Consider the following 17,396-nt stretch of genomic DNA (forward strand, 5'->3'; position numbering starts at 1 on the left):
ATGCTCCCTTTGGCATATGCGCACAACGGCCCGTGGCCTTCGATCATTGAGAGATGCAAGGCTGCCCAGCAGCATCAGTACCGAAGCAGCCGCGCTAGGACCGTTACCGAGGACCTGGGACACGCGCATAGCGCATCCGACTCCGGTACACGGCGCTGCTGACATGGACGAACAAAAGGTAAGAACTCGCCGCTAAAACCGCGCCGCGAGGTTTGGCTCGTTGTCGTGTCGTATGTAACAAAGAAAGCCGACTGACCCATTCAAGTAGCGTCCCGCACCCGCCCATTCTGTAACCGGGAAAACGGCGCAGTGAGGAGAGTTTTAAGACGCTGAACTATTCCTCGCTAACGCTGCTGCAGATGTGACGGAGTAACAAGGCGTGCGAGCAGATCTGTCCTTCTGAACAGGGTCACACGACAAAACCATGCAGCTAAAAAACGACCAAAGCGGCGCAGTTGGTGCCACCGCCGGTGTCGTTAAACCGGTTCGTTTGGACGATGCTCCGCTGGTGTCGTTAAACCGGGTCTCTTGGTCGATGCTCCGTGACGGTGGCAGCAGCATCCTTCCGTCACCTGCACCCTGGACTCGCGCTAAGACGCGTGTTTTTCTGAGCATCAGACGGGCGGGGAGGTTCCTCCGACATAAAGACCTCGCTGTTTGGTAACCCGCTTGCTCTCTGGTTGCTTAATTCGGCCAAACTTGCCCTGAAAGGAGACGATCTTCGTTACCACGTTTGAGGTTCCTTTCCTTTTCAAGGGAAGAAAATGCAAAAATGGTTAAAATTATGAATGATCAGTCGGGACACGCCAACGTTGTGCTCCCGAGTTATTCAAAATGGCCAGTCAGGTTTTGGGGCTATTTTTACTGGCTAGGCAAATACTTGTTAATATGTGCACATCATATGTATTTATATAAATCGCAGTATCTTCCACTTTAGATCTTGTTTTGAGGTTCCATAGCTTGAAAGCTGAAAACTGAAAAAGCCAGCTCTTATAACTCATCAGCCACTTGTGACCAGCTAGCATGAGTGTGTGTGTGTGTGTGTGTGTGTGGAAGGCTCTAGTCTGGAGGTGTGATTACGCCCTTTTTTTTTTTAGGAGTCCCTCCGGAAGATCGTCACTACGTTGGCGCTCAAGAACGAGGAGATCCAGAATTTCATCTGCTGCTTGAAACAGAGTCTGCAGAACCTGGAGGTACGGCAGAAGACATGTTAAATTTTAGAGTACCTGCATAAATCATTTGCTTCCTGATTTTACAATTTTGAGAAATCCCGCGGTTACGGCACTCTTATACAGTGCTTTGACGTTTTCTCACCAAGTGTGTGATCGCTTTCACCCTGTAACCGTACTGCTCGGGGTATTCGTTTGGTCAACACAGGGGCCAGGGGCCAGGGGCCAGGCGTGGTCCAGATCTTCGTGTAGCCCGCAGGCTCTCAGCCCGGGTTCATGTCTTTTTCTCCACTCTCCTGTACACTCTGCTCTACGACACCTGATGATCAGCAGATAATCAGATCTTTGTATCTTCACGAGCAGGGCGACCTTGGGGTAGATGTGCTGCCCCTGGTCTAGGATCAGTGCATCATGGGGTTCTCAGCCTCAGAGCCCACACGGGCCACTACACACATCGCTTAACCTGATGCTCGTTTGGGAGCAGGGGAACAGCTATGCCACTGGGCGCCATGGCAACACAGGACTGGAGTTTGGAAATCTTGGTGTAACACACATTTTGCGTGTGTGTGTGTGTGTGCAGGCAAATTCTGTCCGTGTTCAGGAGGATCTAGAGAGTGAGTTCAGCTCGCTGCATGCTGTTTTGGAGGAGCTGAAGGACGGCATGGTGACTCGGATCAAACAGGAGAGGGCCAGCCGCACCTATGAACTCCAAGTGAGACGCCGCTGGGTCCTAGTGTCCACACGGCTAATGGATAATTGGCTCATTAGAATTAATTGCTCATTTGAATTATGTATTAGAGGATCAAAAATATAATCTCTGTGCTGTAGTATGTGTGTGTGTTTGTGTGTTTGAGAGAGAGAGGTTAGGTTTAGGTTTGAGTTGACTGGGTGGGCGTGGCTAGTGGTCAGAATTCTGCAGTGTGTGACTCCGTGCACTCCCATTTGCTGTGTTCAGAAGCAATAATTTATGCAAATTTCTGTTGCATATCTGGGGAACTTCCATATCATAGAGAAACATCACTGGTGTGCATTTATTTGTATGTGGCAGATACATCCATTCATGTGCATTAGGGACAGCTCACAGCTCCCAGACAGGGCAGGATCACTCAAGTGTGTCCCGACCTTGGCCTGGTGATGCGGCCCTAGGCCCTCAGGATCTGATTCCCCAGGGATTATCAAGGGATTACCCAGGGATTACCCAGCCTTGGGCTAATCCTGCTCACTACCCTGCATATCTGTGTGTCTTTACACAAACCCACAGGGGCCTGCAGTCATGCCGGTCCACAATTATATCGATTATTTGACTGAACGCATTTCTTTGCTTGTAAGTGTGTGTGTGTGGGGGGGGTGTACTTGTACAATTTGTGATATGCTTTAAACATTGAGTTTATTCATTAGCTGTTTGCAATAATTGGTCAGATGCCATTGTTGTATCATTTTCAGAGGTTTAGACCAATCAGTGGTGAGTTTGTTGTCTTGTCAGAATCAGCTGAGTGCATGCGCCAAAGCCCTGGAGAGCTCAGAGGAACTGCTGGAACTGGCGAATCAGACTCTCTGTTCATCTGAGACGGATGGCTTCACTCAGGTACCGCCCGTTTCCATCGCTTACACTTCCACATGCTTTGTGTGACAATGTTCTTGTTTATGTTTGAATGTCATTACGTGCTTCTGGATGCTGACCGTGGCTGTCACGTGGTGCGTTAACGGCTCGCGTAACCGGAGCTACTAACAATGCGGCCGTTGTTGCTGAGACCTGCGTGCCTCTAGCTGAGCGCGTGTGACTCGGCTTTGTTGGACCGCTGTGCTGAGTGACTCGCGGTTCCTCGCTCTCCTCATGTCTGCCTTTTTCTCTCTGCCTCTTTTCTCTTTTTCCTCTGCCTCCAGGCAGCCAAAGACATAAAGGACAGGTACAGTGCACTCTCCGAGCTGTCCGTGACGTTCCAGGGCTTTGGAATTCCAGCTCTGGAGCACCACCTCTCCGGGTTTTCCTGCTCCAGTACGGTCCAGTCCTTTTTGGGCTGGACAGGAGTGTCGGAGCAGGGAAAACCGGAAGCTGTGCAGGCCAGTGGGGTTCCAGGACCGGAAGCCCCTGATTCACAACGGAAGTCCCATAGTTCAGTCCTGAAAGACCACAGAAATGCACAGAGTGATTTGCCCACAGTTTTCATTAATTTCCCCCGGATTTGATTAATTGCATGAATTCTGTAGACTCTCTTAATTAGCTGAATGTTAAATTGAGTAACTAGAGTGGTGCAAACATCACAGCTGTGATTGGCTGGGGCTTCAAGACTGAACTGGGACCCAAAGCCAGTGACCCAGAGCAATACATCCTTACATCGTGATCTTCACCTTCCTCATCCTCATCGTCATAGCCATCTTTAGCAGCTTCGCTTTTGTCCTTGCACTAAATCTCCGTTTACTTCCTTATCTTTTTGGTTTTCCTTTTTTATGTATTTTACTGGACTGAAATCCATGTTGTGGACCATCAGAAATCTTGTCTTCATGTTCATTTCACAGTGCATGTTAGCTAAAAGAGTTATTGTATGTCTCAAATAATCCAGTGTATGTATACTCATTTATGTGTGTGTGTGTGTGTGTGTGTGTGTGCGTGTGTGTGTGTGTGCACGTGCAGTGTTACCATGGCTCCTGCCTTTCGCCTGTCTTTAAAGGCTAAGGCCAGTGACAGTATGAGTCATCTGATGGTGGATTTCACTCAAGAGCGAGAGATGCTACGGTCCATCAAATTCCTCCCGGGTCAGTCTCACACGAAACGGTCTCACACGAAACGGTCTCACTCAAAATGGTCTCACTCAAAACTGAAGCACCAGTCACCCGTCTGTGCTGGGTGTTTCCATGCCGGAGCCAAACATCCTCCACCACCACTGTTCCGAGGAAACGTTCTAAAGCTGGCATATGGTCCTAGGTTTTTCAAAAAGACAGAATTGTCGAGATAAATGAAGCAGTGAGAATAGAGTGAGAACGTTCTAGAGACTTCCCAACCAAGCACACACACCAACACAACATCTGGCTTTGTTAGGGGTAGCTGGAGAATGTTGGTGTGTGTTCTCTGGGCGTTATGGAAGAAACCCTCTGAGGTGTTTCTGTATTCTTTACAGACATTTCCTAAGACCAGCCCAGTGTTGGTGTCATTACTTACACTGAGGGCTGTGACCTCATCTGCCAGCGTTCTCGCTCTCTGGCCCTAGTTAAGCATCCCCGCCCCCTTCTCTCTCTATCTGCAGTTCCTGCCACACCTGAGATTCAGCCGTCCGAGTGTCAGGTGTGTGATAATTCAGTCTTGGTGGCGTGGTCCTTGCCGGAACCAGACTCCAAAATCGACCACTATGACCTGGAGTACCGGCGGACCAACCATGAGGGTCCGCCCCGCGCCCGGGAGGACTACCCCTGGATGGTGGTGGAGGGCATCAGAGAGACGGAGTACACACTCACAGGTAGAACAGTGCTCGTCTCGCACTGGTATCTCCACTGACTTGAAATATACACTGAGTGTACGAGACACTGGGGTGTGGCTGGGGAGCTTGGAACAGGTGAAGTCAACTGGAGGTCTTAGCTGTCGTCAAGTTTCAAACTCAAAGTAGACACGAAGCGGAGAAGTTAAGGGGTTGGGATTCCGGTTCAGGGAACGGGTCAGTATCTCTAAGAGACCTCTGCAGTAGCCGTCACAAAGTACCCGTCTTGGGACATGACCTGGACTAGTGGCCGTCCAGGCTGATTGCTAATATTGGACATGATCTATTTACAAACTGCACACACTTAACTGAAAGGACCTGCGGTTGTGTGTACTTCCGTGGTTGCAGCTGATGTCATCGGAAGCAGAGGTGGCTGAGTAAGTCCTCAGATCTCTCGACGGTACTGAAAGACGATGATAAGTGTTAAGTTTATCTCACAGTGGTGTCGTGTGCACACTGTGTGTAGGCTGCTTAGAGTTATTGGCCTGTTTTTAAACTTACTCAGGCCGGCTGCTGTTACTGGCTCTAAAGTCAGGGTTTAAGGGTAAATGGTTCACTCTGGCTGGTGCCCTGTGGAATTGTGGGACTTTGTGTGTGTTTTGTAGGCCTTCGTTTCGACACACGCTACATGACCTTTCGGGTGAAGGCATGTAACAAGGCTGTAGCGGGGGAATTCTCAGAACCAGTTACTCTGGAAACGCATGGTGAGACACTCACACACACACACACTCACACTCTCAGGTTTATGAGGCATGAAGTTATTGACAAAGTGAGAATCTGGTGAGGCAAGGTATTGTGGGACAGGGAGAAGAAACAGTGTCTGAGTTACGTACTAAACCCTCTTCAGACACTTTACAGCACAGTTTACCAACAAGCAAAAATAATTTTACTAACACAAGATGTCCTGTTTTATATTGCTGAGTGAGCTTAGTTTTCTCTCTCTCTGTCTTTCACGCGCACACACACGCGCACACACACTCACACACTCACTCACGCACGCACTCACGCACGCACTCACGCACGCACTCACGCACGCACTCACTCACGCACTCACTCACGCACTCACACACGCACTCACACACGCACTCACACACACACACTCTCTGTCTGTCTTTTTCTCTAGCTTTTGTCTTCAAGCTGGATGCAGCCTCGTCCCACCAGAACCTGAAAGTGGAAGACATGAGTGTGGAGTGGGACAGCAGCGGTGGGAAGACTGCCGCGCTCCAGGACATCCGCAAGGAAAAGACGCGGACCAGCTCCCCCATGCACTCTCCTGCCAGGTCAGCCAGCTCAGGCGCCCCCTGCTGACCCTTCACAGTCATCCTGAAGCCCTGCCAGGATGCAGCTACATCAGAGCAGCAATAATATTAACGTAACCAAGAGAAGAGGAATCAAATTTAGATGTCTTTCCTAAACATTTCTTACAATGTCATCACTCTGCCTGTTCTACTGAAGTTAAGTGTTGTTTTGTATCAGATGTTCTGTAGGGTAACGTTCTCAGTGGGTCATGTTTTCCCAGAAAGGGTTGTGGTACACAGACTTAAACGATGATGTCTTGAAATGCTCGTCCTGGTTTTAAGATTGTAATGCTCATAATGACGCTGCTCTTTTTTGCTAGCCTGTGTACACTGCTGTTGTGTGTGTATCTGCACCATTACTACACCTCTGCTCTGGCATCTGAGGTTGTGTGTCTCTGTCTCCAGGACGGCTGTAATGTCTCCTAAGAGAGCGCCATCAGCCCGGGTGGGACGTGACCGCTTCACGGCAGAGTCCTACACCGTGTTGGGTGAGCCCGTCATCAGAGGAACTCCACACACACACACACACACACACATACACATACACATACACATACACACACACACACACACAAACACTCTCCAGAACATTCTAGAAAACGAACTCTGAAATATAGAACTTCAACACTGGAGTGTGTCTGTCTACTGGCGTACATGTATGTGCCGTGTGTTTGTGTGAGCATGTGCGTATATGCATGCGTGCATGTATACGTGTGAGTGTGTGTATGCGTCTATGTTTTTGTGTGAGCATGTGTGTCTGTGTTTGTATGTATGTATGAGCGTGTGGGTATGTATGTTTTTGTGCAAGCATGTCTGACTCGGTGTGTGTGTGTGCTTGTATAACGCTTCCAGTGAATCTCTTCCCCGGTCAGTCCTTGTCTGCACTGTGTGTGTGTGTGTGTGGTTGTCTGCCCATCACTCCCTCTCTGCCTTCCCAGGTGACACCATGATAGACGCGGGCCAGCACTACTGGGAGGTCCGTTTCGATAAGGACAGCAAGACGTTTGCTGTGGGCGTGGCCCTGCGCTCCCTGGGCCGATTTGACCAGCTGGGCAAGACCAGCACATCCTGGTGCGTCCACCTCAACAACTGGCTGCAGCAGAGCCTGACGGCCAAGCACAACAACCGGGCGCGCATGCTGGACTGCGCCGTGCCTGACCGCATCGGCGTCTACTGCAACTACGAGGAGGGTGAGGCTTCCGCTTCCAACCCTGCCCACTCTTCTGTTTGCCCTTTGAACTTTGTGACGGCTGACGCACGGAGCTTAGCGCGGGTGGTGTAGTCAAAGGGGTACTAGGGCGGGAATCCACCGCGTTCGTCAGCCATAACCGCTGTGCTGGACTGTGTTGCCCAGACGGAGGTCTTGTCTGTGTTTTCTCAGGCACTTTGTGTTTCTACAATGCCCGAAGCAAAGCGCTCATGCACACGTTCCGGACCAAGTTCCAGCAGCCGGTTATACCAGCGTTTATGGTGAGAGGCAGCAGGATGTGTAGGTGTCTGGCATCTTATAGCTCATATAGAGAACAAAGGAATGCAAACTATAGATTTTTCTAGCTTGCCTTTTGTTGCCCGCTGTAGGTGTGGAACGGGAGTTTTTCGGTGCAGACGGGACTTCAGGTGCCCAGCGTCGTGCAGTGTGGACAGAAGAGGAACAGCAACACCAGCAGCTCCAACGCTAGCCTCACCTAGACCTCCATCCACCCCACCCACGCCATAGAGGTGTAGCCCGTGACCCTCTGTGGCCAGACCAGAACTGGATCCGCTCATCTCCACCTCCATCCTCGAGACAGAGAGCTATGGCACCTTCCTGGCCTCCTTCCCCTCTGCTTCCTGTGCCTTTAGCGTTCTGACTAGCCATGGACACACGCGCCTCATAATCAGCATAGCGGATGTTGTTTTAAGTTGCGTAGTCGAGTCGCTCTCATTACCAAAGCTTAACGTCACCAAACATTCTCTTCCAAGGCTGAGCTTTTTCTTTCTTTCACTCCAGCTTACAATAAAGTGGAATTATTGAAGTTCGTCGCTAGCATGTGCTGATTTTCGCGCACCTGATAAAAGTGTTAGCTGTAGCAGTGTGTGTGTGTGTGTCGGGGCGGGGAACAGGTGATGTACGTTTCCAATGCACCCTCTCCTGTAAGCAGAGCTCCTTTCCGTACTCCTCTGCAGGTCATTATGGGATGTCTTCTTCATTCAATTGGCGTGGCGCTATGGTTGGCTGTCCTGCTCAGAAGATGGTGAGGTGTTAAGGACCCACAACACACCAGCCTTTAGACTCCTGACACGAGTCACACCGCAGTGTGTCCATATTCCCCTGTACACAATAAATCACTTGAACTTTCTCTTCGCTGTTCAGTTCATACTGATTAAAAACACCAATACCTAAATCATTTTGATTGGTTTATTGGGTTTTTCTTTAAACCACAAACTTCTCATTAGGGTTTTCCACTTTTTGGCTGGGTGTGTGAGAGAACACACAGTCCTGAACAGCAACTCACTGCCCTGCCCTGCAGGACATCAGGATATTCTGATTGGCCCTCAGTTGTGAAAGATTAACATGATTCACTGAACAAGTAGTAATAAGTTAATATTCACTGTAAAAGACAATATTGTCCAAAATCAGATCAAACCAAAACCAAGAATGAATTTAAATTATTCAATATGACTATATATAATTCAATAATTCTATACAGAGAAACTGTGATTCAGTGTTGGACAGACACAGACAATAGTGTGACATGGAGTCACGCCACCTTGGTGATATTTACTAATTTACAGAGTAATTGTTATAATAAATTCTTACAGATGTCTGCAGTCTAGCCAGCTGGACAGCACGCGCACACACACACACACACACACACACACACACACACACACACACACACACACACACACTTCCCAACATGCCCAGTTTCAGCTTTACACAGGTCACTTATGGGCAGTGTGACAAGAAACAGCTCGTCATGTCCCACCATGTCCTTCATGACTTTTTCAAAATAATTCCTTCATTGTTTTTTTTCCTCAGACGAGGCAAGGTCAGCTGGCTGAGGTGGGGTCATAGGTCAGCTGGTCAGCTGGTCACTCATGTATCTCTTCTGCACTTCTACTTTTAGCTCTTTAGCCAAATCTGCAAAAGATTGAAAAAATAAAAGTTTAAAAGCAAACACGACCGTGTGGTCTTTGGTTTCTAGGAGCTGTGGAACCATGCAGATGGTTTGTTTATCTGATGAGGGGTTTTTCATCAAATCTAATTCAGCTGTAGACTATAAAGGATCAACACCTTTGAAAAATATTCACTGGGAAAACTTTTCTTTTTTTTTTTGGAGTCTGGAATATCTTGGACTAACTGTACTGCCAGGGCTCAAAGGTTCCTCTCTACAAATCTTCCTCCATTTAGCAAGAACTCATTCTGTGGAGTAAGAAACACAGAGCACAGCATTCCATGCTCTGGGCCAACATGCACACTTGAGCATGCTGAACTCACTAAACACACTGAACACAATGAAGTCAAAAACACAATGAACTCACTGAACACAGTGAATAAACAGACTCAAGTGTTACAAATGCTTTAATGTTTAACTGAGCGCTGAGCTGTACTAATGGTGATGTAACCGAGCGCTGTGCTGGACTAACAGTCGTGTAACCGAGCACTGTGCTGGACTAACGGATGTGTGACTAAGCACTTACCCTGCGGAAGGAGTTCTGAAGCAGATTGAAGAGTGCGTAATTTCAGTCTGGGTCCCAGAGTCTCTGGGGAACTGTGCGAGTTGACTGGTGGTTTTTGTTGAGTGGGTGGAAGTAGAGGTACCTTCTTCCCCTCTGCAGCACAGAAACGCACGTTATGATGTCATCAGCATACGATGTTTTAATTCACCATATTTTCTTATCAACAGTTTACGTCCAGTTCTTCAGTGAGTGCACAAGGGAATATTTATTCCTTAAAACTGAACAACAACAGTATAGGTATGAACACAAGCCTCCACATCACTTCAACACACACAGCTGTTAATCACCACCAAGGGCGTCAGAGAGAAGGTATGGTTTAGCGTTTAGGGAAGTTCACTGCTACATGTACCTACACAACGCTCCTAAACACGAGGCACTGACCTGTGCTTATCTGCAGCCAAAGAGCTCAGATGGACCAACAGTTGCACTGTCGGCACAGACGAGTGACCTTACCACACCGTGTCATCTGAGACTTTACTCTACTTCCCTTCTTATTTGGTTTAATCTTCAATTAATCGTTTTGTATTTAAACATGTACACATTTCACCGCTATAGATACAGAGGACTGTAGTGGTGCACTGCAGTGAATAAATGAGTTCAATCACACCAAAAGTAAATATTTGCGCCGATTTATAACCCTGGAGTGTAAAGGCCCTGATTTATAACCCTGGGTGGAGATCAGGTCAGATCGTACACACACTGCTGTCCCCGACAGCACCTGCCAGCCAGTACAGAGACCCACACCTGCTCCTTACCTGTCGTGCGAGGAGGCACCAGGGGGATGGCGACTTTTTCTTCATCTGGAACACACACAGTTCCACAGCATGTCAAACATACACCGTGCTGCAAGGAGCAAAGCGCTCGCAGAAGACCAAAGAGTTGGCCAATCCCCGGGACTCACCGGAGGGGTTCAGATAGATGTTGTCGTGTGGATCCCGATATGGCCCAGGCTGGGAGGGAGACACTGTAGTTCTCGGAGCTGAAGAGGGAAAACCAACATCTCAACCAGCCTGTTCGCGCGTGTGTGTGTGTGTGCGCGCGTGAGTGTGTGTGTGTGCGCGAGTGAGTCTGTGAGTGTGTGTGTGTGCGCAAGTCTGTGTGTGTGTGTGTGTGCGCGACTGTGTGTGGTGGGGGTACCTGGTTTAGGTGCCACTACTGGGGAATGAGTTTCAGGGCCTCTGTGTGCATGCTCCAAGCTCTTCTCCCCACTTTCTGCATTGTCCTTAATGAATGCTGAGACACAACACACAACACACTACTGAGCACGCTCCCAGCCGCATCACAGCCGCGCTCTACTGAGCACGCTCACAGCCGCGCTCTACTGAGCACGCTCACAGCCGCATCACGGCCGCGCTCTACTGAGCACACTCACAGCCGCATCACAGAGTTACAGTAGAATTTTTAAACAGGTATTTCATGATAGAAAGCAACTTTTCACAATTCGTATCATAGCCAAATGATGGGAACTGAAACAAGGTGTAACTTTAGAGAACTAATTCTGTGAAACGTGAACAGTCCTGAACAGGAAGTATGATGGTTTTAACCCAAAACCAGAAGCCTAATGTAAACAGATTTAAATAAACTCAGTTACCTTGGAAGAAGACTGAATTTAAATGAAATGACACACTATACATCAAAAATGTTTGTCTTCTGTCTGTCTCCTTACTTTAGCTCATCAAGTTTTAGCTATTTACTGTTCAACTGGTCTTTCTTTTTATTCTTAATGCATTTTGATCTCTTGAAAGTACTAAATAAACTCTATATAAATTAAAGTAATCCCCCCCCACACACACACACACGTGGGTTAGCACCCAAGTGAAGAGAACACTATGGACATTCACTTCCCACCTGGTGTAGGAAACTTGTTTCACAGCTATCACATACTGACTGGAAGCTGCAGCACTGTAACCATGACAAACACGGCTGTCTTGTTAAAGTAAACATATACCAGCGTTTGGAGACATTTTTAATCAATTTTACTCATGTGGAGAACACATTCAGAGGTTGACGTTAGGAATGTATCTGATGTGTTTTATATAAAACCGACACGTTACACTAATCTGTGGCCTAAACGTTTGTTAGTTATAAGAATTAAAAGGGAACCTTAAAGTCAATCTAGAGCAAGGGAAACACTCAGACTATAGCAGGGGAAACTCAGACTCAGACTCTTCATCACCCCACCTCCCACGTGGGTGCCACCCCCTCATTATGTATGCGGGTCTTACTGATGCTTTCTTCATAAGCCTGCTCCAGAACCAGGGGCTTCAGGGCTCCGCACGTCTTCTGCACCAAACAGCTTATAACATCATGCAGAGTCTCACACGGAATCTGAAGCACACGGGCAGATCCCACTGGATGTTACACATTTTTATACACATATGCTAAAGTTTAGGACACTTTGGTACAGACCTGCCGTGATTATATGCGATCGCAGCAAACTGTAATTGTATGGAACTGTATGACAATGTCAGATTGTGTGGGGTAGCTTGTGACGGATTTGACTACTTGCGTGTAACTGTGTGTTATACTCACTGGGTCCTCAACAGCAATAGCAAAACCTCCCTCATGCTGTCGTGACACCCGGTAGTGTCTGAACACAGGACTGCTGAGCAGAGAGAGACAGTGAGAGAGAGATAACTAGTGAAACCAGATTCTTTTCATAGCTTTTGGCAACATTTCTGTGGAGTCTTCCCACAAGTCATCTCAGACACACACCTACAGCTATTCTGAGACGAGCGCCAAAACAATCATGCGACGTCTCCAAATATGTGAACATATGCTTGGAGCCGAGCATTTCTGAGAATGAGAGTGAGTGTGTGGGTTTACATATGCAGTTAGGAATGCATGTGTGTGTGTGTGTGTTACCCGTTGAAGTCTTGGCGTGTGGAGACAGCCAGAGAGAAGCCGTCCCGCCCTTGCCGGAGCAGCAGGTTGCCTTTGTCCTGGTTCCTGTCTAGAAGAACCTCGGCCTCGGCCCGAGATATCTGATAGTAACAACTGCAGAAAGAAGCAGTTGTGTGAGCACAGGAACGCACCATCATAGCAACGTGCGCCCTAATGGGCCTTTATGAAACTGGACATGAAAGACAAGCTACCATTAAAAGGATAATCACTTTAAACCTAATATTAACTGTAGTGAGTCTCCTAAAAGACAATAGGGACAGAAGTCTTAACTCACGCTGGCATTTCAGCCAATATATCTGTGTAGATCGGGGAGACGGGTGCAGCTGTGGCTCTGGTAGGAGATGCAAGCCTCTCCCTGTGGCCCCCAACCGTGCGTCTTTTCTTCTCCTGCTCCACCACCTCCTTCAGCAGGTGAAGCTGGCCAGGCAGCAGGTTGAAGGAACTAGGCAGTGCCAGCTGTGAGACAAAGACATCAGACACTCAGCTTAGTCTGCACACAACCTGAAACCAAGAACTCTGGGAAACCTGAAGAATTATTGGATGTTTTTACTCTAAAGGTTCTCTCCAAGCCTAGCCCTAACCCTAAGCACACACAGGATGTGTGTACACACAGTACACGAGCGACACGCATCCAGGAGAGGAAACAAGAGGACAGATCCACACCACCCCAATGACTAAGCAACCACACGGGTGTCTGAACTCAGCTGAGAGAATATCTGATTTCCTGCGTGGTGTGAGGACCGGCTGAGAGAGGCTTGCTGACCTTTGACACGCAGTAGATGTACCCTTTCCATAGTTCACGTGCCTCGAGGCTCGGAGCCTGGGGATGAGGGGAAGAGTCACATGATGCAATCGCACAACCTCTCATGACCTCATCACCACTTCTCATCATCGTGTCTTAGAACGACACTGTAATAACTATAATAATATACTATAATAATTCTGGCATAAGGTATTAACTGTGTATAAACAAAAAATGTAAAAACAATGACTGAATGACTGGCAGTGTATTCTGTAAAATGAGAACCCTCACAGTCAGTTGGACATTTCCATCTTTTAAAAACAGTTGGAATTTTGCCGCTTCCAGGTTACGGTCATAGGTGGGGTCATCGGAAAGAGAGATACCCTCATCCAGTTCCAGCTTCTCCACATACTGCTCGCGGGCACACACACACACACACACATGCTCAAAATTAAAGGAAATTAGTGTGCAAGGATATAAAAAGCTCGCAGAACAAAAACATGAATACCAAACACCAAATTCACCCAACACGCCTGTTTACCATAAGTAAACTCACATTGTCTTTACTGCTGTGAAAGAAGAACAACGCATTTCCGCATAAGGCCGTCCAAAGCTTGTGAGATGTCTGCAGAACAAAGAAAACGCACATCAACAATCAAACTACATCATTTACACAACAGGACCGGTGGGGGTTCAGACAGATAAGACAGATAAGACAGCCTTATATGGTATGTTATTAAAATATTAAAAAATAGCATTAGCATAGAATAGAATAATAAATGTAAAAGTCCCTCATGTCTGTAATTCTACCTCGAGCTGTAGAAACCTCAAACATGGTCTACATGCGGACATTACTTAAGTTTAACTGTCATATCCTTCTGAAAAGAAACGACTGAAATGGAAATGCGCAGCAGAAAGATGGGTTTTAGGAATTTTAAGGATAAGGAATGACAGGCTCTGGGTTTCAGCCTGAAACGATATGATTTTCACACCAGGAAAAATTTGAGAAGTTTGAGAAAAAAAATCTCCAGAAAGCAAAACGATGCAATCAGCAGACGTAGAGTTCTATTTCAGACTAACACAGCAGACAAAACAGTCAGACTGTAGCCTAACACAACATATCCAGAATCAGATTTCATCCAAACCCACTTCACGGAGTCAAATTTCATCCTAAATGTGTATGATACAATATGAATTAACACCTCCAAACATAAACCTAATTACTAAACCCAGAATTTAAAACTGTACATTAAAGTAAACGTCAATTCTATTCAGTGGTATTCTATTGAGTGGTGGCTCAGTTGTTAAGGTACTTGACTTATAATCAGAAGGTTCCTGGTTCAAGTTGCCACTGTTGGACCCCTGAGCAAAACCCTTCATCCTCAATTACTCAAGTTGTACTCAGTCAGAATTGTAAGTTGCTTTGGATAAAAGCATCAGCTAAATGCTGTAAATGTATTCAGTTCTATACTATTCCTGTAGTGGGTAGGAACACCATCTCTACTGGGGGGGCCTGGGCTTAGATCCCCTCCTGCTCTGTGATATACCAGTAAGTCTGTGGGCAAGACTCCTAACACTACACTCGCCCTCCTCTGTAACATAACGGAAAGTTGTAAGTTGATCTGGATAAGAGTGTCTGCCAAATTCATTACATGTAAATGTTATTACAGCCTAAGACTCTTAAACACTTATGGGTATGGAAAGTGGCACATTTGCATGTGTGAGCAGACAAACCAGTTCTTGTTGACATGTCTACTATTACTGGAAACCACAGTTCAAAGCAGCCTTCCCAAATTGTTCCAAACACCACCCCATACCTGTGCCACCTGTGAGTGATCTCCTCAACTTCCTTATGAGCAATTATTTTCAGTAATTGTTAACCATTACCGGAGCTGGTATTCACAGGCTGCACCTTCTTTGTGTACTTTGTGCCTTGGGAAATGCAATGACCCACTGAAGGAAGTTTGTGATTCCTGGAGCACACTTATGGCCTACCGGAACTGTTTCTCAATAGTCCAGTGTATTATGGCCTACCGGAACTGTTTCTCAATAGTCCAGTGTATTATGGCCTACTGGAACTGTGTTTCTCAATAGTCCAGTGAAGAGCTTTTGCTCCCTAAAAACCAACACAGAGAGACTGAAGAGGAGCTTCTTCCCACAGGCCATTCGGACCCTGAATCAGGGCAAGTGATGAACTGTGGGGACTCTGTGCATGATGTCCACTATAACATCATAAAAACTGTAAAAACTGGAAATTGTACAAAAAACTGGAAATTGTGCATTTTGGGGGGGGCGGGGGGGGGGTAGGTGGGGGGCTGTACCCAGGTGGGGTTGTGAGGAGCTCTGTCCCCCAATTAAAAAAAACAAAAAACAAAACAAAACCGACCACCACCATTATAAAATTGTCCCAACCTTTGATTAGTGTTGTTATATCACATAAGACATCTGTTACTGATATTTTAATGTTAATCATAAATAAATGTTTGTAAATATAAATATATATAAAATGTAAAATGTTAACCATATTAACCACTTATACGCTCCCTCATATTCCTGTTTGGTTCAGCATACGCAGCCGCCGTAGGGTGTGAGATACAGCCTTTAAACCCCAGCCTCCAGGTGAAGTCCACCAACACCCCGTTTATTTCCATACTCGGCCATGGCAGCAGGCTTGCATGTCAACATATGAAAGCGTCTCAGATGTGTTCAGTGCACTAGTGAGTGTATGTGCGTATAAAGTCCACTGCTGTCCTGTACGTATGAACGGGACCTTTTCTACGAGCGTTTCTACTGACGCTGCTGCAGCACAGATTACTCGTACGCACCATAACGGCTCCAAAACGGCTTTAAGTGCAACCCAAACGGGGTTTTTTTTCAGATTCAAAACGGCATATTCAACATTTAAATCATGTTTCATAATAAATAAAAAAAGAATTACTGAAATAAAAGAGGTTGCTAGGACGTCCCATATGTAAATTTATGTTTTATGTTTTTCCTGATAGAAATGTTGACTCAGGGCAAAGGTGAAAATAAGATGTGGTTCACATAAATGTCAAAATTGAATTAAACATACATAATGTAGTTCAAATGAAATAACTACAGAGATGGTGCTTTAGTTGTAGACCGAGCGAATTCTTAAACCGCAGCACAGGGATTAAGAGTAATAACTTACTTTCTCCGTTATCGAGCGCTTTTGCAGGTAGCCCTCGTGATAGCACGTTGGCAGCTGCGCTTTCAGCCGCCCCGCCGCCATACGGGACACGCGCGAAGGTCCGGGACGTGCCTGGGATGCAACTTCACCGGCAGCTCTCATGAAAGTCGATCGAAGGACATGAAGACTACAGCTCTCTGTGCTCGCCGACGGGTCCGTAGAGCGCAAATCCGCGTCGACGGTCCCTAGAAATCCCGTTCAAAGAACCGTAAGCAGGTGACTTGAACACAACGTTGCCGCTTTGGCGTTTTTAAGCCAGGCGCGAGGGGTGGGGGTGTCCAGCACCGAGGGCTCCGCCCCTCTACCTCGAGGCTGGGGATTTTCGCGTCAATGGATTTGATTCAACACATAGATAATAAGAAGAAAAAGGAGAAAAACATACCTTTATATATTTATTTATCCATATAATATTTTCTACGTACTAAACGTCAAAGAGCCTGCCATAAAAAACTAGTTCATTCTTGAAATAAAATAAATAAAACTGAGAAATAAAAGCTTGACATATTACCGGATTAGATAAGATAAAGCAGGAAAAGCACATACACAAAAAATAAAAGGGTGAAAGTTCGTCTTAAATTAAGGTCTTAGTAAAGTGTCGCAGTAGTAATAGTGCCGCGTAGCGCACTTTTGTCGCCACCTACTGGATGAATACGGTCAAAGCCCAGCGAGCATGCACCGCAAGTCCCGTCATTACCGTAACACCTCTAGTATGCGGGTAACCCGGCACACTGCTCACTGGGCCGCCGGAAACTAGATATAAAACTGTGACAACGTAAATGCACAAAGCAATACAACATGCTTACTGTGAGTGTTTAGATCACGGGAGTGTGATCTACAGCGCTGGCGAAAACGGCGCTCGTGGTTGCGAAGCAATCCCCC

The 17,396-nt window shown here is 46.8% G+C and overlaps 2 protein-coding genes across 5 annotated transcripts; one reads left to right on the top strand and one right to left on the bottom strand.

Annotated features, from left to right (window-relative positions):
* Nucleotides 1–8,276, top strand: fsd1 (fibronectin type III and SPRY domain containing 1). 2 transcript variants are annotated; one of them, XM_027026260.2, is made up of 13 exons: nt 1–178; nt 1,098–1,193; nt 1,750–1,881; nt 2,653–2,754; nt 3,054–3,076; nt 3,802–3,923; nt 4,412–4,621; nt 5,245–5,343; nt 5,763–5,919; nt 6,343–6,425; nt 6,876–7,127; nt 7,319–7,426; nt 7,516–8,276. In XM_027026260.2, the coding sequence occupies exons 1-13, from the start codon at nt 17–19 to the stop codon at nt 7,614–7,616; spliced, it is 1,647 nt and encodes a 548-aa protein (XP_026882061.2). In that variant the 5' UTR covers nt 1–16; the 3' UTR covers nt 7,617–8,276. The 2 variants fall into 2 exon arrangements, with proteins under 2 accessions (XP_026882061.2, XP_026882062.2); XM_027026261.2 differs by having other exon boundaries at nt 5–178; nt 7,319–7,407.
* On the bottom strand, nt 7,789–16,929 carry stap2b (signal transducing adaptor family member 2b). Of its 3 annotated transcripts, XM_035522146.1 has the most exons (14): nt 16,900–16,929; nt 16,479–16,702; nt 13,863–13,931; nt 13,598–13,717; nt 13,328–13,384; nt 12,839–13,020; nt 12,526–12,657; nt 12,193–12,265; nt 11,886–11,988; nt 10,798–10,893; nt 10,562–10,639; nt 10,416–10,460; nt 9,622–9,753; nt 7,789–9,061 (listed from the first exon to the last, which is right to left on the bottom strand). In XM_035522146.1, exons 2-14 carry the CDS (start codon nt 16,617–16,619, stop codon nt 8,997–8,999), a joined length of 1,293 nt encoding a protein of 430 aa, XP_035378039.1. In that variant the 5' UTR covers nt 16,620–16,702; nt 16,900–16,929; the 3' UTR covers nt 7,789–8,996. The 3 variants fall into 3 exon arrangements, with proteins under 3 accessions (XP_035378039.1, XP_035378040.1, XP_026882040.2); XM_035522147.1 differs by lacking the exon at nt 16,900–16,929 and having other exon boundaries at nt 12,193–12,262; nt 16,479–16,733; XM_027026239.2 differs by lacking the exon at nt 16,900–16,929 and having other exon boundaries at nt 16,479–16,733.
* Nucleotides 16,930–17,396: the final 467 nt, after the last annotated feature.

This window comes from Electrophorus electricus, chromosome 23 (assembly GCF_013358815.1).
Source record: "Electrophorus electricus isolate fEleEle1 chromosome 23, fEleEle1.pri, whole genome shotgun sequence".
NCBI classification, from domain to species: domain Eukaryota; kingdom Metazoa; phylum Chordata; class Actinopteri; order Gymnotiformes; family Gymnotidae; genus Electrophorus; species Electrophorus electricus.